This window comes from Vombatus ursinus, unplaced genomic scaffold (genome assembly GCF_900497805.2).
Source record: "Vombatus ursinus unplaced genomic scaffold, bare-nosed wombat genome assembly UNPS02011649.1, whole genome shotgun sequence".
NCBI classification, from domain to species: Eukaryota; Metazoa; Chordata; class Mammalia; order Diprotodontia; family Vombatidae; genus Vombatus; species Vombatus ursinus.
Window position 1 is genome coordinate 2,440,952 of NW_020951427.1, and position 24,088 is coordinate 2,465,039.

Below are 24,088 nucleotides of genomic sequence, written 5' to 3' on the forward strand. Positions count from 1 at the left end.
ATTGAGCCATTGCTCACCCAGGTATATTCTGTCTTTAGTAAAACTGGACACGTTGAGTCTGAAGTGCTGGTGGCAAACTTAGGGACATGACACTTGGACAACCTAGTGTGGATTTTTTGAGAGGTTGTAGAAATGGATTTCTGTGTCACTGCAAAAAAAAATGGTAGGTGAAGCAATGAGAAGCAATGAGATTTTTCAAAAAAGAGAATGGCAAAAAGAAAAAAAAGAAGAGAATCAAATACAGAATACTGAAGGACACACACATTAAGGGTTGAGAAAAAGGATAAGGAGCTGTCAAAAGAGACAGAATAGAACTGGCTAGAGAAGTAATAGGAGAACCAGGGGAATGTCATTTCTAAAATGAAGGAAAGAGAGAGTATCTAGTTAGAGGAAGCAGTCAAGAGTGTCAAATAATTCAGAAAGGTTAAGAAGGATTTGGACCACAAGAGAGGTGCTGGGTTTGGTGATTAATAGGTCATTCATGAGCTCTGACAGTCTTTTCAATAGTTTTTGGAGTTAGAAGGCAAATTAGAAAGGGAAAAGGAGAAAATAGTTGGTAAGGAAGTGGACACTGAATATAAGGAACTTTAAAAAACACATTTTTATTAATTTTTTAACATCACCAAAATTTCAGCTAGTGTCTCTCTCCTTCTGTCTCCCAGAGTGGCACAAACAGATTACCAACTCTGGTAAAAGGCAGGGGTCCAAATGCTATGCTTAATTCTCCCTTTTCAGCAATAGGTAATATTTTGCCACAAGATAATCTTTGGTTCCAATGAAGGTTTCAATAACGCTTAACCAAAAGTAGTGGAAGAACGTGGACAACCATACACAAGTAAATCTTATTGCTTTTTTCATATAGTCAAAATAGAGTTCTGAGAAATAAACAAATGAATTTGAGCAGTATGCCCCCAAATCTAAATAGTTTAGATTAATATAGCTTTTCCTTTCATGAACATTTCTTGAGGGGAATGAAGTTAATTTATCATAAAAAATATTTACTGGGCCTGTGATGTCACTGATATAAAGAACTGACAGATGAAGAAGCTCCTTCTATCAATTCTGGTTCTCAGCTTAGGGTGTTGAGGAGTTGCTTACAGTAGTGTAAAATTAAGTGATTTACCCAGAGTTAATAGCTGAGATGTGACAGAGCTTGAACTCAAGTCTTTCTGGTTTTAAGAACAGTTATAAATTTCAAGATCAATGCCAAGGTGACTCTTATTTATGATATTCTCATTTATCTGTTTTGTTTAATTTATATAGAAATAACCTTGCAGATACAATTTAAACTATTTTTCCCCTCCCTGACACCACCTCTAGTGATATATTTTGATAGGAGGCACATCTTACATCTCAGCTAAGCAGCTGCAGGATGAAAGTAATAAATCGAGTAGAATTTATCTCTACTTTTGAAAACAGACTGTGACTGACTCCTCACATTTAACTATTTTCTCTCATATTCAGCTATATAAGTCATTCTGGTTTTTTTTCTGCTGAATTTCTTTTGGAATATTTGTGGCTAGAGAAGTAAGATATATATATATATTTATAATATATTATATATATAATATATTACATATATATATATAAATTCTCCCTTATTACAACTCTTTCATTTGTCCCCCTTTCTCTGTATCCAATGCCAATTGCTAGCTACTACTAGCTAGTTTATTAAAATAAACTACTTACATATTTCCTCTGATCTCCACTTTCCACCTTTCATACCACTGCTAGATGCATAACTAATCAAGAGCACAAATATTCAAATACATTAAAGTGACATGTCTGCTCAAAAATCTTTACCAGCTCCCTATTGCCTTCCCAGTATAGTTGAAACTCCTCAGCTAGACTTTCAAAGCTCTCCACATTCTGGTGCTATTCTACATTTCCAATTTTAGCTTTCATTTATACTCCAGTCCCATTGGACTGCCTTCTTCCTCCAAAACTCACAATGGGCTCTGGTTCTTCTGTGCTTTTGCTGTTACTTTTCCCTATAACTAGAATGACCTCCATTTTTTTCTTTCTTGTTAATTTTCTTCCTATGATTTAAGGACAAATTTAAATGTTCCATCTTCCATGAAACTCTCCTTGATCCCCTAATCAGTATTAACCTTCCCTCTTTGACCTGAAAGAGAACATTGTTTTGAACTTTGTAGCATACTTAAGATATAATATGATGCATTTTAGCTATGTCCCTTTTAAAATATCCCATAAGAGTGTACGTTCTTTGAGAGCAAGGGCTGCATCTTACCTATGTCTTTAGTCTTTCCCACTACCTAATTGATTGCTCTGTACAGATTAAGTATTTAATAACTGCTTGTTGTATTTAATTATACTAAGAACTAACATGTGCATATATTTGCAGGTTTTTCACCTGATTTTTATCCAGATCTAGGCATTAATTTAAGATATATTAAAAGAAATTTGGTATTTTATGTTTTTATGCTTCAATATCAAATTGTTTAATCATATAAGAGGAAATTATAAAGGAAATGGATAAAAATCAGTGTCCTGTGAATTTGGGAGAAACACCTCAAAAAAGTAACCTTAGAGTTCAAAGAAAGGAAGCTACAGACTTGTGCAAATAGATTCTCAGTTGGTATTTTATTCAACAGTAGAATAAGCCCACACATTCTCTATATAAGGAGGCCTCTGCTGTCTTGGAGACCTTCTTTCCAAATTAAATGGTTTAACGTGATTAACTAGTGAGGAAACATCTCTACCAGAATAAACCTGATTTTTGGCAATGCCTTATGGTAACAAAATTAATAAGCAACAATGCCAAGGTTAAAACATTCTCCTTCCAAATGACCTGACATCTTGTCCCTGTTCCTCAATCCCCCAAATAAGGAAAATGGCTAGGTTCTCTTTGCCACTTGTAATGTGGTCCTAAGTCTGTGTATGTTCTTATATATTTGTGTATCTTCTTTTGTTCTGTTGAGTTGCTGTCTACCAGGCTACTGACAAAAAAAACTGAAACTAATTAAGCTTTTGTATTTTTTAACTTTGCGACTTGATTTACTGATCATTAATTAAAGGACCACACTGGGAGGAATTAACTTTCCAGGAGAATTCAAAGCAAAAGGCACTGGGTTTGAAATTAGAAAGGCTCATGTTCCTGAGTTCAAATCTGGCCTCATACACTTATTAGCTGTGTTCACCTGGGCAAGTCATTTAACCCTATTTGCCTCAGTTTCTTCATCTGTAAAACCAGTGAGGGAAGGAAATGGCAAACCATTTAAGTATCTTTGCCAAGAACACCCCAAACAAGGTCAAAGAGAGTCAGATATAACCGAAACAATTCAACACTAAAAAATCATCCCTTACTTTAAAGATGAAGAAACTTTGGATCAGAAAGTTCCAGTGACTTTCTCATGGAAACTTAGCTAGTAAGTGACAGAAGCAAGATTTGAACCGTGTTCTTTGTTAGACAATAATTCCTGCATGCTTTCTATCATTAAACAGTTTCTTATGCAACTGTTCCTTCTACCAATTCACAGAATTGAACTGGAAGGGACCTTAAATGTTATCTAGCCTAATCTTCTATTTAAAGTAAGATTCCTTTTAACACCAATGCTGATGCAGTCCTCCAATTTCTCTTTAAACACTTTCAAGTTTAGGGAGCTCATTATTCATTTGTGCAATCTATTCTTTTATTGGATACTGATGATTAATAAAATTGTTTTTAAATTCATGGTATAAAAAAGACGGTAGGATGACATTCTGCATACATTCTATTATATGTCATTTAGTACTTAATTATGGTATTATCTATGTTGTTTTCTACTTGCTTTATGTATTTTAACCTTGTTCTATCAACCACATTGTGAAATACTTAAAGACAGGGATCATGGATTGCATTGAGAAAATCTATTATTGGACAGCTGGGATCACTAAAGCTTTAGTGGTAATTTGTGGTATATATTGTCATATCCGTTTGAATATACAATTAATATTTTCAGTAGGGAGTAAAGAAAAACCCCCAAAATTATACTGAATGAAGGCCTCAAATCAAATGTTTATATAAACTCAAAACAATTCCAAGTAACCCTGTGATAAGCATCTCTATTGTGGATATACTAACAATTTATTCATTCACTTATTCTGTGAGGAACATTTTATTATTTGTTTTATGTTTTTATACATTTATTTTCCTGACAGACATTTTTCTTCTTTTAGTGGCAATTGTCAAGCAAGTGGTTTTGCATCATCTACTTAAAATTATTTTGCCATTAGTGCATCATATTTTTATCCACTGTTGTTTTACTACAATTTTATGGTTGTTCAGTTGTGTCTGAGTCTTTGTGATCCCATGGACCATTGCATGCCGGACCCTTCTATCCTCCACTCCCTCTTGAAGTCTGTCCAAGTTCATGTTCATTGTTTCCGTGATACTATCTATTTCATTCTCTGTCATCTCTTTTTCCTTTTTCCTTCAATCTTTCAATGCCACATAACAATGTGAAGTGTCCTGGGTTCTTGGAATTTTTTCAAGTAGAGCATAAACTCTAGGTATTTCTACCAAGTCTGAAAAGAAAACTCAGCTGCTCATAGTAACTGAAGGGCTATTATCTCAAGTTCAAATTGGCTAAGTTTGGAGAAGCTAATCAGCAAAAAAAAAATGGCCACAAGTTGATGGTGAATTTTTTTTTTCTATTCATAGTCAATTTATGAAGCTATCTAGTAAGATATGATTGGACATTGGCATGTAACAGTGGAAAGGATACTTGATTTGATAAATCACTTGAAGAATTATTTTCTTGTGTTTTGCATATTACTGCACAAATCTCTTTTCTTTTCTTTTCATTTTAATTGTTTATAAAGAGCCAATTGTTGGTGGTAAATATTTTACTATGTGTCATAGTAGATTTGTATCTCAACCTGCTGGCTAGACATATCTGCCTGGATGCCTAGAAGGTTTCTGAAAATCAACGTATTCAAAATTGAAGCAGAATTTCCACTCTGCATTTTGAATTTTCATTTTGTATAAGCTGCTATATTTGAAGTGAGAAAGCTACATGATCTCTTTCAAAAGCCTCACCTACACAAAGCAAGGGGATTGGATTGAAATATACGTCTAACTTATGTGGTTATGTAGGATGGAAGGAACCTAAGCACAATGGTCTTGCTTCACAGACTGATTAGATTATATTTGGAAAATCAATTTAAAAAGATATTTCTGTCTTGGTCTGGTCTGATGTGTGCTGTGGTCTGATGTGGGAATATAGGCCCAGCTATACTTCTTTCAGTAACAACTTCATGAGTAGCCAAAGAATGACTTCAAAAGAAAATTTTTCTGGACCTATAAGAAGTAACTCCCAAGGAAAATCTGTCAATGCAGCAGTTAGGTTTCCTCTACTCTGAATATTTCATAAGACTTTAAGGCAACATAATTTGTAGGTTTTAATTACATTCATATATTAAAATCATGTTTAAAGTCTTAGCTGAATGTACTATTGCTGTTATTGTTGTTGTTTTTATATGTACACCTAAATGCAGAAGTTAATTTATTGACATACAAAGCAAAGTCTGATAGTAAAGGAGATAATAAATGAACTATACAATCTAATGACCCTGAAAAAAAGAAACATGAAAGATTTCAAATATGTACTACTCACAATAAGAACAGCCATAGACTTCAATTCTTAGCCCTATCCGACCTTCTCCATTCCAGTCTAAAGGCACTATGCGCACATATCGGGCAATGACCGGATGCTGCAAATCGTGGCGGACCACACCATCAGAGTTTATATTTCCTGGAAATGCCTGAAAGGAAAAAAAAAATAAGAAAAGTATGAGCAAACCCTTGAAATATTCAAAGTAATACACTTTATTGGATCTCTAAATGATTAAAACCTTGATATTTATTAATATGTTTCTGATTCATAGTCTGAGTGATCCAGGGCATGTCATTTAACATCATAGTATCTCAGGCTCCTCTTTAAGACTAGAAATTGTACAGTTTACAATTTTATCCACAACGGATACTCTACTGATCTTCATTGGTAGAGAGAGTTTCCTTACTGGAATTTCTCTGCATTAATGAATTCACATGTCTAAGTCCTCAAACACAAACACACAGAGCCCTTTTAAATTCAGGATCCTCTAGCAGGACCTACCTATTCTACTGCACCAACATAAGGCATCTGAGTTAGATCATATTTTTATGAAATTCTGGCATGCAACTTTCCCTACTTCGAACGTTCTCTTGAAGATACTGAAATCAGAGTTGAACAGTGTTGGTGTTATTGTTGTTGTTATGTTACTATTATTATTATTATTATTATTGTTATTATTAACTATTTTGATGGTTACAAGGCACTTTATTCATAACAACCTTAAGAAACAGATGATGCAGATATTCTTTCTTTCATTTTATAAATGAAGAGAATGAAGATCAGAAAAATAAAGTCATTTAATGAAAGATAGAATAAGGGCCAGAGCAAGATTTAAATCTAGGACTCAACTATTTAATTTCATCCAGTGGAATTTGTACATCTCAAGCATATACCACAGAGTGGATTTACTTTTGATTCTTTAAAATGACATCTGTCAACTATAGCCAGAAATTAAATAGTATGAGCACTTTTCTACAGTATACTGCTAAAAAATTTAAAAAAAAGTGAAGCAGAGGCCTATCCTCAGAAAATGAAGAACAACACTGTCTATTTTCCTAACACAAGTGCCAACTAGATACTTTACTATTTCTTGGCAAGAAGGAATTATTCTATGATAACAATTCCCAAGATAATACTTTAATAAATAAGAAACACTTTTTTTTCCACTCAGCTATTTTAAAAACACAAAAAACAAGCTTAGGCTCTATTATTTTCCCAGGAAAAATAATCAGTATCAAATGAACTATAGTTGTACTCATTTTGGAGAATTCAAATTATAATCCAATATCATCTTCTTTGTATAATATTTTTATCTGTCTTATTTGCCTCTTAAGCAAAAGAAAGATGCTTTGAGTCTTAGAAACTGAAGACTTTTCCATCTAAGGAGATATGGAGTTCAGACCATTAATATCTAAGATCCCATATTATTACAATCTTGACCTGAAAGGTTCAGCTTTACACATAACAGAAAGTTCAATCTTTTTTTCCAGCCATGCCCTTCTCTACTCCCCTGCACTTCACTTAATTCCTAGTCTTTTTTTTTTCCTTCTAGAACACTAATAAACAAAGTAAGAGAAGTGGCATGTTTGAAGTTAAATCCCATGGATTAGATACTGAACTGAAGGCCCTTTATAATTTCATATAAGCTCTGAAACAACAGTCTTCAATGGTGGTCACTTTTGACCATTACTCACTTTCACTGAAGTAGTGCTAGGAAAAGGCACACCATTTCTGTTTTCTGAATCACTCAACTTTTCTTCACATCATAAAATAAGCAACATTAAGTTCAGATGTCAAGATAGAGAATAGTGTATAAATTTTCTACAGGACTTAACCTGCTGTCTCAACCCTTGAATAATTCTGAATCAAATGAAAAATATTCATTCTGCATAATAAGCAACCTTTATCATATAAAATATACAATTAGATGTTGAGAAATCTGTGATACTGTTTACTGATGACCCTTCCCTTTGGGGCTCCCCTTGGTTCTCTCATCAGTACCTAACAAAATAACATGTGTAAGTAGGTGTTTAATAAACATCGTCTGATGATAACAGTAAAATCCTCCTTCCTACCAATTATGAAGAAATGTTAAGCCAGAGATGAAAATTATTTTAATGCATTTTAACATTCCCAGATTTAATCAAGTCAGCAAGTCAACTGCTACATTTGAATGGACCTGCCTTCTAGAATAATAATTAATAGTATTTGACCAAGAAAAGGAGCTTTTCTGGTCATCTCTTATTTGTTCAAAAACAGAAGGCCCAAGAATAATATGTTAATTTTATTAAATCATGGCTCCAGCTTTATACTTAGTACACATTAACATTCTCCTAACTTTACTTTTAACAGAGATGGAAGTTACTGGATAGAGAGGAGAGGATTTAAAAGCAAAATTAAAAAAAATCAATCCTATATGTTAGCAATGTTTTCTGTACTAGCAAAGAACTGAAAACAAAATCTACTTTGGCTATTAGTTGGGAAATGAATAGCTAAAAAGCCATAGTACACAAATGTAATGGAATGTTATTGCACCTTAAGAAATGATGAAGCTGAGGCTAAGAGAGGATGCGTCACCTGCTTATGTCATATAACTATGAAGTGTCACAGGCAAGATTCAAACCCAGGTCTTCTTGCTTTCCAGTCTAGCACCCTATCCACCTTAACTAGATGTGAGTGCAGAAAAGAAGATCATCGAAATACTATTGACATCTTTGAAGAGGTTGTAAAGAAATAACTAATATCACAGTAACTAGGTTCCCAAAGCCTGAGCTTTCTACAGCTGCAGCCTAGAACAATTTGCCCATACAATTCCATCTCTTTCCACATTCTTTTACAGGGGTAACATCTGCTAAAATGGGTAGAAGATTATACTAGTAAATATGGCTTATTGTTAACAATTCCCTTAAGATTAAGAATTTTGTATCACAAAATGGGAAATTACGGGAAACTCATCAATTTCTCCAATAATTAAAATACATTTGCTTCATTCTCAAATAGAACAATATCCTTTTAAATGCAGCCTTCATTTAGATAAATGCAGTACAGTAATACATGCTTTGTGGATAATGCAAACATCCAGCCCAAATCCATCATGGTAAGACTGAAAAATCAATTTGCAGGCGCTTGTGAATTATGTGCTATTACAGTTAAATCTCCTTCTCTAGCTGAGATTTGTGTATTAGCTTAGAAAGACAGGTTTTCATTAAAAGACTATTTATAAAATTCACAAAGGCTCATGTTTATTAAAGTTAGCACACCACAAAGGAAGATCTACAATTTGATCCTAGGTTGCTAGCTATAGGATAAATACCCTATATGTTTTACAAATGAATAGTGAAAAACTAAGACTTTCTTAGGTGATGATTCCTATAATACAATGTAAGTCATCCAAAATGCTAAGCTTGGAGAAACCTGAACCTTTTCCAGCTCTGTATTAAGTGTTTGGAAATTATCTTCTATGAGCAAGAAAAAAAATATTTATCAGTCCCATATACCTCAATAATATAAGAATTTGTTACTTCCTTGATGAGGGTGCTTCTTTCTTCATCAAAGGTATCAAATGCTTAGAAATTCATTTACCAATTGGTTGGTCAGCTAGCAATTATTAAGCACCTACTATGTGCCAAATATGGAGCTGAAGGAATATCAGATATCATTTATCTTACAATTCTAATTTTACAGAAGATGAAGCTTAGGTCTAGTGAGTTCAAGTGAGGTGGCCATTATCACACAGGTAGAATGTCACAGATGTAGATAACATTTATCATTTGCTGTGACTGAAAACATATTGCTCCACAGTCTGGCAATAATTCTCTCTTAAAGCTTGGTGATGATAATGTTTAGACAAAAGACACATAGCTCATCAACTGATTCTTATTTAAAAAATATTCCCATGGTAGGACCTTGTACTCCATAGCCATAGCCTATCAACAAATTTGGATCACCCCATGCCACAACAGAGTCTTCTAATAATAGAACAAAATGGCTTCAAGAACCAAAGTGTATCTCTGCAACACCTCGCAAACATTTACCTTCCTTTGCTATTATCATAGCCACAAGGGCCCCAATGCTGGACTTCATTAACTTCTATCTGAATGTGGCAGGATACCCCTAACAGGTTTCTTGAGTCAATGGAGTGCAATAGGGGATTCAATATGCAATTGGAAATCAGGAAAACTTGAGTCAAATCAAGCCCTACTTAGCAGTTGAGTGACCCTGGGTGAATCATTTCACCATTCTTAGCCTCAATTTCCCCATTTGTAAAATAGGGATAATGATAGCATCTACCTCACATGGTTTTTGTGAAGATCAAAAGAAATAATTTGTGTAAAGTGCTTTATAAACATTAAATTAGTATATTAATATTGCATTATTATTGTGGCTATTGTTGTTCCTAAATGATCTCTTCTTCTTCCAATAAAGCTTTTATATAACTACCCAGATTAATGTTCACTCACTCTGAGCCATCAAAACCAGAAAAATGAGCACATGAGGCTTGAGCTGAGACCTATGATTGGCCAATCAGTGGGAGCCAGAGTGATTTGGGTTTCAAGGCATAGTCAAGTAGTTCCATTTGAATCCCAATGGGCTTTATTTGAGCTTGTTTTTCTAGAGTTATATTTCAAGAAATCATAAATGAAAACTACATGAAACAAAAAAGTTAATTGTGCAAGTTTAAAAAAAATATAATAGAACAAATTTCTGTTCTGGCCAGAAACTCTGAGGGCATTCCCTTCCCAAACTGATTCTTTTGTGAAAGCAAACTAGGCCATCATTTTCCTCCACTGTTAAAGAGACTTTAATTACTGAATGGATGTTGCTTCAGACAAATTGACACCTGGAAAAGACCTAATTTAAAAAGGCCAAGGCATCCAGGGCCATCTCTAGTAATCCTGATCTGTCTTGCCACTGGACTCTGATGACTCTGGAGAAGAGAGTAAGGCTAATGACTTTGCACAGCTCTGTCTCACTCAAATCCAATTCACTTGCAAGTCAAGACATCACTTTCCTGATGCCATTGGTCCTCTTTGAGAAGAAAGGACAAACAAAAAAAAAAGACTAATATTCATTTTTATAGAACTAGTTATTCCACTCCTCACCTCAAACATTTTCATTTGCTCCCTATTGTCTTACCAAGTCAAACAGGAAATTCACTGTCTGTCATTGCAGATTTTCAATGACTTGTACTGCTCTCCCTTTCTGGACTCATCTTACATTGATCCCCTATCCTTCATTCTGCCTCCATGTACTCTATGCTTCAGCAAAACTGGAACACATTAATTTTCTTGAATGTACGCTTGCCCAGATCATTTCTTATATGTGAAATGTCCTCCAGCCTCTTCTCAGACTGACAAATTCTTACAAATTCCATAAAACCTGAAGTGAATACCTCTTTCCATGATGTCTTCCCTGAACATTCCTGTCAGTAATGGCCTTCCTCTTCAGATATCACCTAACACTTTTTTATGTCATCTCTCTAATGTTCTCATCATGCACTATTCTGTATTATGAGAGGACAGTAGAATGAACTTGATACAGAACTGGATTTTAAATCAGCAAGAGCTAAGTTCAAATTCCATATGCCCGGTGACAACAGGCAAATCATTCATCCTCTTGGAGCTTCAGTTTCCCCAACTAATAAACAAACATAATAATATCAGTAGTACCTGCTTCAAAAGGTTTTTGTGAGTGGAGCCTGTATGGTTCTGAGGAAAGGCTATTAGTTCTAGAATCAGAGAACTAGGGTTCCAATCTTGCCTCTGAAGATTACTGCCTTTGTACAGAGTAACGGTAACATGGCTGGAGCAGAATATATTATGCTTTAACTGACATTAAAAAAAAATAGAGGTAGTGATCCTGATCTCAGACAAAGCAAAAGCAAAAATAGATCTAATTAAAAGAGATAAGGAAGGAAACTATATCCTGCTAAAAGGTACCATAGATATTGAGGTAATATAATTACTAAACATATATGCACAAAGTGTTATGGCATCCAGATTGTTAGAGAAGTTAAGGGAATTATTGGAAGAAATAGATGACAAAACTATACTAGTAGGTGACCTCAACCTCCCCCCTTCAGAACTAGATAAATCTAAGTACAAAATAAACAAGAAAGAAGCTGACAAGATGAATAGAATTTTAGAAAAGTTAGATATGGTTGACCTCTGGAGAAAATTGAATCTGGATAGAAAGGAATATATCTTTTTCTTGGTGGTACAAAGTACCTACACAAAAATTGACCACGTACTAGGGCATAAAAACCTCACAATCCAATGCAGAAAGGCAGACATATTAAATGCATCCTTTTCAGATCATGATGCAATAAAAATTATATGTAATAAAGGGCCATGGAAAGAAAGACTAAAAATTATTGGAAACTAAATAATCAAATCCTAAAAAATGACTGGGTCAAACAACAAATCATAGAAACAATCAATAACTTCATCCAAGAGAATGACAATAATAAGACAACATACCAAAACTTATGGGATACAGTTAAAGGAGTTCTTTGGTGAAGTTTTATATCTATAAATGCTTACATAAATAAAATGGAGAAAGAAGAGATAAATGATTTGAGAATGCAACTAAAAGAAACAGAAAAGAACAAATTAAAAATTCCCAATTAAATACCAAATTGTAATTTCTGAAAACCAAAGGAGAGGTTAACAAAATTGAAATTAATAAAACTATTGAACTAATAAATAAAACTAAGAGCTGGTTTTAAGATAACAAACAACAATAAAATAGAAAGACCTTTGGTTAATTTGATTTTAAAAAAAAGAAAGAAGAAAAGCAAATTACAGCATCAAAAATGAAAAGGGTGAATTCACCACCAATGAAGACAAAATAAAAAAAAAACATTAGGAGCTATTTTGCCCACCTGTATGCCAATAAATTTGACAATCTTAGTGAAATGGATTCATATTTACAGAAATAAAAATTGCCCAGGTTAATGGAAGAGGAATGAAATACTTAAAAACCCCATTTTAGAAAAAAAAGAAATTAAACAAGCCATCAATGAACTCCCTAAGAAAACATCTCCAGGGCCAGATAGATTTACAAGTGAATTCTATCACCCATTTGAAAAACAATTAATTCCAATACTGTATAAACTATTTGGGAAAATAGGTGAAGCAGTAGTCCTATCAAATTCTTTTTATGATACCAATATGGTTCTGATACCTAAATTGGGAAGAGTCAAAACAGAGAAAGAAAATTACAGTCCAATTTCCCTAATGAATTTAGATGTAAAAATTAAATAAAATGTTAGCAAATAGATTACAGCAAGTTATCACAAGAATAATACACTATGACCAGGTAGGATTTATACCAGGAATGCAGGGCTGGTTCAATATTGAGAAAACTATTAGTACAATAGACCATATTAATAAAACTAACAGAAATCATATGATTATCTCATTAGATGGAGGAAAAAAAAACATTTGACAAAATACAACACCCATTCCTATTGAAAACACTACAGAACACAGAAATAAATGTAGTCTTTCTTAAAATGATAGATAACATCTATCAAAAACCATCAGCAAGCATTATATGTAATGAGGATAAGCTAGAAGCATTTCCAATAAGATCAGGGGCAAAACAAGGATATCCATTATCACCACGATTATTCAATATTGTACTAGAAATGTTAACTTTAGCAATAACAGAAGAAAAAGAAACTGAAGGAATTAGAATAGGCAAAGAAGAAACAAAGCTATCACTCATTGCAGGTGATGTGATCATGTATTTAGAGAATCCTAGAGAATCAAGTAAGAACTACTTGAAATAATAAATCAATTTAGCAAAGTTGCAGGATATAAATTAAAAAACCCACATAAATCATCAGCATTTCCATATGTTACCAACAAAGCCCAATAGCAAGAGATAGACAGAGAAATACCATTTAAAATTACTGTAGACATTATAAAATATTTGGGAGTCTATCTGCCAAAACAAACTCGGAAACCATATGAACACAATTAGAAAACACTTTTCACACAAATAAATTCAGATCTAAATAATTGGAAAAACATTAGTCTCTCACGGGTGGGCCAAGCTAATATAATAAAAATGACAATTGTAACTAAATTAGCTTACTTATTCAGAGCCCTATGAATCACAAACATCAAAATATTTTATAGAGCTAGGAAAAAAATAACAAAATTCATCTGGAAGAACAAAAGGTCCAGGATATGAAGGGAACTAATGAAAAGAAATGCAAGGAAAGGTACCATATCTTAAATTATTTTATAAAGTAGCAATCATCAAAACTACTTGGTACTGGCTAAGAAATAAAGTGGTGTATCAATGGAATAGGTTAGGTATGCAAGACATAGCAGTCAATGGCTTTAGTAACCTACTATTTGATAAATCCATATTTTAAAAAAAACTGCTGAGAAAACTGAAAAATGGTATGACAGAAACTAGGCATAGACCAATATCTTACACACTATACCAAAATAAAGTAAAAATGGCCACATAATTTAAATATAAAGACTGATGCTATAAGCAAACTGGGAGAGCAAGGAATAGTTTGCTTATCAGATCTATGGAGAATGGAAGAATTTATGACCAAACAAGAAACAGAGTACATTATGAAATGGAACATGGATGATGTTTAATTACATTAAATTGAAAATTTTTTACACAAACAAAGCCAATACAACCAAGATTAGAAGGGAAATAGAAAGCTGGGAAACAAATTTTAAACTGGTGTTTCTGACAAAGGCCTCATTTTTAAAATACATAGAGAACTGAGTTGAAATTATAAGAATATAAGTCATTCCCCAGCTGATAAATGGTCAAAGGATATGAACAGGCAGTTTTCAGAGAAAGAAATTAAAACTACCTATAGTCATATGAAAAAATGTTCTAAATCACTATTGATTAGAGAAATGCAAATCAAAATAACTAAGTATACCTATCAGATAGGCTAACATGACAAAACAGGAAAATGATAAATGTTGGAGAAGATGTGAGAAAATTGGAAAACTAATGCATTGTTGGTGGAGTTGTGAACTGACTCAACCATTCTGGAGAGCAATTTGAAACCATGCCCAAAGGGCTATAAAAATGTGCATACCCTTAAATCCAGCAATACCACTTCTAGGTCTGTATCCCAAAGAGTTCATACAAATGGGAAAATGATCCACATGTACAAAAACATTTATAGCAGCTCTTTTTGTGGTGGCAAAGAATTGAGGGGATGCCCATCAACTGGGGAATGGCTGAACAAGTTGTGGTATATGAATGTAATGGAATATTTTATTGTGCTATGAGAAATGATGAGCAGGCAGACTTCAGAAAAACCTGGAAAGACTTATATGACCTGATGCTGAGTGAAATGAGCAGAACCAGAAAAACATTGTACACAGTAACAGCCCTATTATGCGATGACTGACTTTGATAGACTTAGCTCTTCTCGGCAATGCAAGGATCTAAGAAAACTCCAAAAGTCTGATGATGGAAAATGTTATCCACATTCAGAGAAAGGACTATGGCATCTGAATGCACATGGAAGCATACTATTTGCTGTCCTTTTGTTGTTTTTATTTTCTTCTTTCTCATGGTTCATCCCATTAGTTCTAATTCTTCTTTACATCATGACTAATGTGAAAATATGCTTAATATGAATGTGTAAGTAGAGCCTATATCAGATTGCACACCAGACTGAGGAGGGGGAGAAAATTTAAAATTCAAAATCTTATGGAAGTGAGTGTTGAAAACTAAAAATAAATAAATTATTACAATTACTTTATTACTATTAAAATTATTAAAAATTATTTAAAAAGATTACTGCCCCTGTAACTTTGGGCAAATCATTTACCCTCCTGGGTCTGAGCTTTTTTAAATGAAAAAGGTGAGGTTTGAACTAGTTGATCTCTGAGCTCTCTTCTAGATCTAGGATCTCAAGATTGCACTATAAGCTTATTATGTTATGCATGCAAAAACACTTTGCCAACTTTCAAGGACTATATGAAAACCTTAATATTATGGAAAGCTACATTTATATTTTCCTCTTTCTTAAACTTTAAGCTTCATTAAAACAGGGATCATAACTTGTCTATACTTTTATATCTCACATATCTCAGTACATAGCAGAAGCTTGATCAATTACCCAAAATGAAAATGGCCCTGTCTTTTATTGAGCCCATTCCTCAAATGCATCCCCTTTTACAAGTCATAATGTGGTATAGACTAAACTCAAAGCTGTCTCTTGGGCTGCACATGTCCAACCCATGTACAATGAGCTTAGAACAATTTAGTAAGGGGCAGCTAGGTGGCACAGTGGATCAAGTACTGGCCCTGAAGTCAGGAGGACCTGAGTTCAAATCCAGACTCAAACCAAACACTTGGTAAACACTAGCTGTGTGACCCTGGGCAAGTCACTTAAACCTAATTACCGAAAATAAATAAATAAATAAAATAATCTAGAAAAATTCAGTAAAAGTACGTTGTCACCCATAGAAGATTGTCATTCAGTGTATGATGGAGCAATACATTCAGGAAAAAAACCCAAATCATCTTGAAGCATATTATAATTGGGTTTATACATTTTATTTGTATCTTTACATCTTACAGTATAGTTGGAGTCAACTATAAGCTATATATTTTTATTTTACTACATGAAGAAATATTTTAGTCACTTTAAGCTTCTCATGCAATCAATCTTTTTTTTTTGAAAAGACAAAAGACCCCTGCAGTCATGACAGTAAATATGTACAAGCCCCAGTGCCTTGCTTAATGGTTGAAGTCTTCTCTTGCCTCAAGCTGGGAATACTGACAAACAGTTATTTATGTACCAGCTAACAGTATTCCTATCCTAATTCCTATCCTAAATCCTATGGTATTCTCCACTGAAAGTTACTGTTGAAATAGAAATTAAAACTGAACATTTTACTTTCAGTGAAATTACTTTTTTGTAGTCAGATGTACATACAGAGGTAGATTTCCCGTTGTAAAGGATGGAGTTAGACTACATGGCTTCTGATGTCCCCTTCAATGTACCTATAATGCACTTTCTAGGATTAACCAGATATACTCCTAGTTACTAGTAATAATTAGCAATTTGATATTGGGGACAACTGTTGCACTAAATGGGGCTAGCAGTATGAAATGAACCATCAAATCCACTTTGTAATTCATGATGTGACAATAAAATGAACAATTAACACAAATTTATTTAAATAGGAGAGAATATTAATTACTATGGTGGCTTACCTCACTCAGAGTTGGAATGGACTTAAGTAGTTTTCTATTATAACCCACAAGATTTATTTTCCAATTTTTTTCTATTGTATGTAGAAAAAGGTTAGGATCTTCACCTGATATCACACACACACACACACACAGAGCATGTGATAGGGAATGACCACTAGAATGACCACACTTCTCTTGGAGAAAGTATGATTTTTTTTAAGGTGGTATGGAGGAGGTTGGAAAAAGGAGCTGGTCTACTTGGACAGGAAGGAGGACCAGGGAAGGGATAAAAGAAGAGGGAAAAATTGGTCTTTTGTTTATGAAAAGGTGGAAGAAACCAAAAGGATGAATAGACTAAAGCTCACTGTCTCCATAGCGCCTGGAAACCCAAACCTCCCTACCAAACCCCTTAGCCAGCCAGAGTGTTTATTCCTGTCATGCCTTTATAATTTGCTAAAGCAGTTTTTCCTCCTTTGTTTTTATCAGACCTGTGGTTTCACTGGCATAGAACACTTAGTCAGAAAACTTTTATGCCCATGTATATTAATAATTTCTTCTGAATTTACAATCCTAGAGAATGGCATAGGGTACTGAGAGGTCCAGGCACCTAAGATGACTCATCAAGTATGTGTCAGAAATGGGACTTTAACTCAGATGTTCCTGACTCATGGCTACCTATCTTTGTACTATTCCATGCAGCTTTGCACTGAAGAGTGTTCTTTTTTTTCTTTTCTATATTTATTATCATAGGGCAAAGTACTGTTGGTCCTGGGTTAGTTATACCTGTGCTAGATAGAGGGGAAATATACTTCATTTTTTTTCCTTCTTAACCCAGGAAAACAAGACGTCTAAGTCATCATGGTTAGACTTTTACTAGCTTTCCATACTCAATTAGTGGGCACAATTGTGTAGGTCCTAACAGTCACTAGGGAAATATCTCAAATGATATTACGGGGTGCCAGAGAGAAAATATTACCAGAAAGAGGTGAAACCATAGGGAGTTGACAGTTGGCCTCAAGAGTTATTCAAATAATTACAATGACCATCCTTACTTTCTCTCTAGTACGTCCCCAGCAGTAACCTTCTTCTGGACTACTTTCAAGTGTCTTTATCATGCCACATGAGCATATTTCATTTATGTATGAATAGAGTCGGAGAATCATATCTCTGGGTCTGCCCCAACAAAAACTCATGGAAGAGCACCTTCTGAATCTCTAAAAGGCTCTGGAGGATGGAGTTTACTCATTAAGAATCTTTTATACCATTAGTATTAGACTGCTTCAAAGAATATTAGATTAGGATTCAAATGCTTGGCTCAGATTCTTAAAATCTAACCAAAAGCTCACTAACTTTCAGATTCTTTAAGAGTCTGGACAATATGATGGATGGTATAATAAACCTTGTCTTTGACTGAAAGAAGATGGGTTGAATTCATTTGGGCAGGACCTGTGTGTTGTGATTTTGGGGTTCCAGCACTCCTAAACCTTGAAACCTCAACATTTTGGTGGTCTGTATGGGGAAATTGCTTAATCCCAAGTTCTTTTCCAGCCAAGACCGGAAAGTATGTAAGCCTCCCCACCCTTCTTTCTTGCCCTGCAGTTGGGGCTGCTCTCCAAGCACCTAGGAAATCTTTTGGGGCAGACAGTTATGAGGCTGTCTCATACTCGGCCTGATGCTTTCAGCCTCTTGGTCCACTGGTGCGGTTTGAGGCCACGGACCTGGATACACCTTCCACAACATAGAGGACAAGGACAGATGCCCTATCCAGAAGTGTATGCCCAATTCTTTCAATTCTCTCAGTACTAGGGAACTGGGAAAATGGCAAATGCTTTTTGATTTCTTGAGGCTTATTTATTCCTTTCCTCTATACCTGTGGACCCTCCTTCATGGAGGCTATAGGGAAAAAAAGTTAGAATGGCTAAAAATATCTTAGCAGATTCTGGAGGTTTTGTGACCAATAATTAAGGAGTTTTGAAACACCTCTTTACAACCTGGTCACTCCCCTCTACCACTACCTTCCCTTGTCAGGAAGGTATCTTTTAATTCCTCTCATAGGAAAAGAGAGTTTCACCCTCCCCCCACCTTTGAATTCAACCCCTCATCTGGCAAAAGGAAGGAGGGGGGGGCAGCAGCTACAGCATAGGCCCCACTGACAATGTCCTTGGGCCCTGGGGCAATCTTTGCCTGGAAGTATCACCCAGGTTCAGCACATCCAGCTCAAGGTAAAGAAGTTAGCAGTTAAGGTTTTCAAATTGCTTTATTTTAACTTATCTGATCTTTGTGAGAAAACAATTAGGTAGGTATTAGTAATATTATTATTATTGTCCCCATTTGTAGATGAGAAAACAGACACAGAGATTGAGTGACTTGCCCAGGGTCACATAGATTGTAAGTTATCATGGCAGAATCCAAACTCAGGTATTTCTGACTCCAAGTTCAGTATATTATCCATTTTGCTGTTCAGTGATTGAAGGGACCTTAGAATCCATTTATTCTAACCTCCTCATTTTACAGATGATGAAGCTGACAACTACAGACTATTTGATTTCTTAAAATTTCACAAGAAGTGATAGAGGGATGATCTGAATTCAAGTCTTTTGATTCTAAAGTCAGCACTATAATTTCTTGAGATAGAGAAAATAGTTTGGTTGGAGTTCATGATTAAAAGAAATTCTGGAAGTAATACTCACTTTCCTTTTCTGGGCTTCAATTTCCTCAATTTAAAGTAGGAGGTTAGAATAGGTGATGTCTGAGATTTTTTACTAGTTTTAATCAAATGAGCCTGTGCTTCCCCCTCAATATTTGTTCTTCTAAAGAAGGTACAATAACCACTTGATTTCAAAAGATTAATTCTTGCTCTTTTTTGTTTGTTTGGTTTGTTTTTGGTTAAGCAATGGGGTTAAGTGACCTGCCCAGAGTCACACAGCTAGTAAGTGTTATGTGTCTGAGGTCAAATTTGAACTCAGGTCCTCCTGACTCCAGGGCTGGTGCTCGATCCACTGCACCACCTAGCTGCCCCTAAAAGATTAATTCTTTAGACTCTGCTTTGAGAATCAATAAAATCATGTTCTTGTACTGTTTCATGTATGTTCAATGCAGACAGTTTTTGAGGTAAGACAAAGGTGTCATAAATTCCTTTAACAAAATATAACACTGGATTACTCCAAATTTTTATTCTAGTCAGAGACTTAAATAATATGGTCTGAAGTATAAGCTAAGAACCCTCAAACTTACAAAATTCACTCTGTTTTTAACTTCATTGTTCTTCACCCATCAGCCTGAAAAGGCAATCCACTCCCATAAATTTAAATAGCCATGGTAATACCAAAACTCAGAGTTGGAAGGAGCTTCAGGGATAATTAATCAATCTATATCTGAACATTAATCTGTTATACAATATAGAGATTTCTTTTTATACCACAAGAGAGGAGAAATCTACTTCCTCTGAAAGCAGCCCCCTCACTTTCGAATGACTGTAATCATTACAGTTCTTTTCCTTAAATTTAACCTAAAATTACTTCATTTCACCTTCTATTCATTCTCATGTTTCTACCCATTGAGCCAAAACAGAATCATTCAAATTCCTTTTCCATAATCTAATAAACAGTTATCAAGTTCCTACTAAATTCTGTCTTCTCAAAACTAGATTTGATCCATGGTTACAACTACTCATCATCCTAGTTAGAGTCCTGTGAATGTTCTTCAGCTTGTCAATGTCATTCTTCAAATGAATTGAACATTATACTCTAGATAGACACACACATATTACATATCTATATCTATATATCTATATCTATATATATGGAGAGAGACAGAGAGAGACAGAGACAGAGACAGAGAAGCTGAACAACTGCTCCTTTGTTCTGGACAAAATATCTCTAACTGTAGCCTAAAATTCTTTAATTCTCCTGTATTTTTCTTTTCTATATTTCTATATGTATACATCATGTTTCCCATTAGCATTAAAAACTCCTGGCAAAGATGGCAGAATAGAGGCAGCAATTCACCCAAAGTTTCCCAAAATTCCCCTCCAAAAAGCTGTAAAATAATACCTCAAATTGATTTTATGGAATGGTAGAGGCAACAAAAGGCCATAGTGAGACATTCTTCACATCCAAAACAACTAAGGAAGGTGGAAAGAGGAGTACTTTTGTTCAAGAGGGAATGGGGGCCATGAGGGGCAAATATCATTTTTGGTCCTGAGGGAGGAAGAGCCCTGAGGAGCATTACTAATTGCAATCTTTAGAGATGAGGGACTCTTCCTGGGTAAGGACCACAGTGAAAATAAGGAGAACACTGTCCACATCTTTCCCAGGTCACACCACCATGGATGTACTGAGAACTTCCAAACCCCAGAACTAGCTCTGAAAACAACAGTGTGAAAAAGCCTGAAGCTTGAGACAGTGCCCAATCCCCCTACCACATGCCAAGAAAAAAGTCAAATTTTAACATAAAGTTCAAAATCAAGAAATACAGTAGAAAAAATGAGCAAACAACAAAAAGTAACCTGACCATAAAAAGTTACTACATTAACAAATAAGATGAAACACAAACTCAAAACACAATGAAGTCAAAACTGTTATATGCAAAGTCTCAAAAAACAAACAAAAACCACAATGAATTGGACACAAGCCCAACAAGAATGTCTGAAAGAGCTAAAGAATGATTTTCAAAATCAAATAAGAGTGGTGGAGGAAACATTAGGTAAGGAAATGAAAGCAAAGGAAGAAAAATATGAAAAGATAATTAACAGCATGGTTAGAGGCACAAAAAATACTGAAGAAAATAACACCTTGAAAAACAGAATTGGTCAAGTGCAAAAAATGGTACAAAAGTTCAGGGAAGGAAAAAATAAAATTAGAATTGTGTAAGTGGAAGCCAATTGACTGCATGAGACATCAACAAACAATAAAACAGTCAAAAGAATGACAAAAGAGAAGAGAATGTGAACTATCTCATAAAAACAATGACCTGGAAAATAGGAGAGATGGTTTAAGTTTTATTGCATTGCCTGAAAGCCATGATCAAAGAAAGAGCCTAGATATCATACTTCAAGAAATTATCAAGTAAAACTGCTTTGATATACTAGAATCAGAGAGCAAAATGGAATTTGACATAATCCACTGATCACCACCTGAAAGACAATCCAAAATTAAAACTCCTAGTAATATTATAGCCAAATTCCAGAGCTCTTAGGTCAAAGAAAAAATACTTCAAACAAAGAGAAAGAAACCACTCAAATACCATGGTGCCATAGTCAGAATCACACAAGATTTGGCACCTACCATTTTGAAGGAATGGAGGGCTTAGGATATGATATTCCAGAAGACAGAAGAACTGGGAATATAACCAAGAATAATCTAACCAGCAAAACAGAATAATACTTCAAGGGGAAAAAAAGAATATTTAGTGGAATAGAGGACTTTCATGCATTCTTGATGAAAAGACCAGAATTGAAAAGAAAAATTCATTTTTAAGTACAAGACTCAGGAGAAGCATAAAAAGAGAAATAAGAAAGAGCAATCATATGGAGCTCAATAAGGTTAAATTGTTTATCTCTTCATATAGGAAAATAACACATAATTTCTAAGACCTGTATTGTCATGAGTGCAGTTAGAAAGATTCTACATAGAAAGGAAATATGGGAGTGAGTTGATTATATTAGGATGAGATAAAGAAATGGATAGGCAAGAAATAAGGATACCATCAGAGAAGGAGGAAGGAAAAAGAAGAATGGGGAAATTATCTCACATAAAAAATGAAAACAAGGGAGAATTTTTACAATGGGAGTATTGGCAACACTTGAACTTCACTTTAAATTGGTTAAAAGAGTGAAGAATACACACACACACACACACACATACACACAAAACACAGTTGGATATAGAAATCTGTAACCCAAAAGGGGCAGTAGGAGGGAAAGGGACAAAAGGGTATGTGTGTGTACATGTGTGTATGTGTGTGTGCATGTGTGTGTGTGTGTGTGTGTGTGTGTGATGAAACAGGGAGTTAAATTAAGGGAGGCAGTGGTCCTAAGCGAAAGAGACTTTTGAGGAGAGACAGGGTAAAAATATCAAGAGAAGTATAAATAGAAGAAAATAGGATGGAAGGAAATATACAGTTACTAACCATAATTGTATATGTGAATAGGATGAACTCAATCATGAAATGGAAGCAGAATGGATTAGGAACCAGTAGCAATATGTTGTTTACAAGAAACATATTTGAAACAGAAAGACATACATAAAGAGAATTAAAATAAGACACTGGAACAGAATCTATTATACTTCAACTGAAGTAAAAAAAAGAAGAATCATGTAGTAATGATGATCTCCAAGAAAGCAAAAGCAAAATTGATCTAATTGAGATAATGAGGGAAACTACATTTTTATAAAATGTACTATAGGCAATAAAGTAATATAAAAATTGTAGCAAGTTTTTCTGATTAAAGCCTCTTTTTAAAAATATATTGGGAACTGAATCAAATTTATAAAAAAAAAATAACAAGCATTCCTCAATTGACAAATGGTCAAAGAACATTAGCAGGCAGCTTTTAGAAGAAGAAATTAAAGCTTTGTATAGTTATATGAAAAAAAATATTGTAAATCACTATTGATCAGAGAAATGTAAATTAAAATAACTCTGAGGTATCACCTCACATCTATGGGAAATGACAAGTGCTGGAGGGATGTGGGAAAATAGATACACTAAAGACCTATTTGTAGAGTTGCAAACTGGTCCAACCATTTCAGAGGACAATTTGTAACTATACCCCAAGTTCTATAAAACTATGCATAACCTTTGACCTAGCATTAACACTGTTAACTCTGTATCCTAAAGAGATCAAAGCAAAAATAAAACAACCTAAATGTACAAAAAAATTATAGTAACTCTTTTTGTGGTGGCAAAAAATTGGAAACTGAGGAGATGTCAATCAGTTGTGGAATAGCTGAACAAAGTGTGGTAGATAATTGTGATGAAATACTCACGCTATAAGAAATAACAAGGAAAATGTTTTAAAATAAACAAAAAAAACCAATAACCTAGTAAAACTTTTATGAATTCATGCAAATTGAAGTAAGAACAACTGGGTGATTATTGTACACTGTAACAGATCAACATTGTAATGACTTAGCTAATTTGATTAATACAATGGTAAAAGAGTTCTGTAGGACTTGAGATGAAAAATGCTTTTCACCTCCAGAGTGAAAACCAATGAACTCTGAGTGCAAAATGAAGTATGATTTTCTGAATTTATTTTTCTT

The 24,088-nt window shown here is 34.4% G+C and overlaps 1 protein-coding gene across 1 annotated transcript in view; it reads right to left on the bottom strand.

Moving 5' to 3' along the window:
• Positions 1–24,088, bottom strand: part of CNTNAP2 (contactin associated protein like 2) — a 2,649,987-nt gene that overhangs the window by 1,508,487 nt on the left and 1,117,412 nt on the right. Inside the window, exon 4 of the mRNA XM_027856858.1 lies at positions 5,619–5,766. Within this exon, the coding sequence (XP_027712659.1) occupies positions 5,619–5,766 (148 nt within the window). The remainder of the gene's footprint in view (positions 1–5,618; positions 5,767–24,088) is intronic.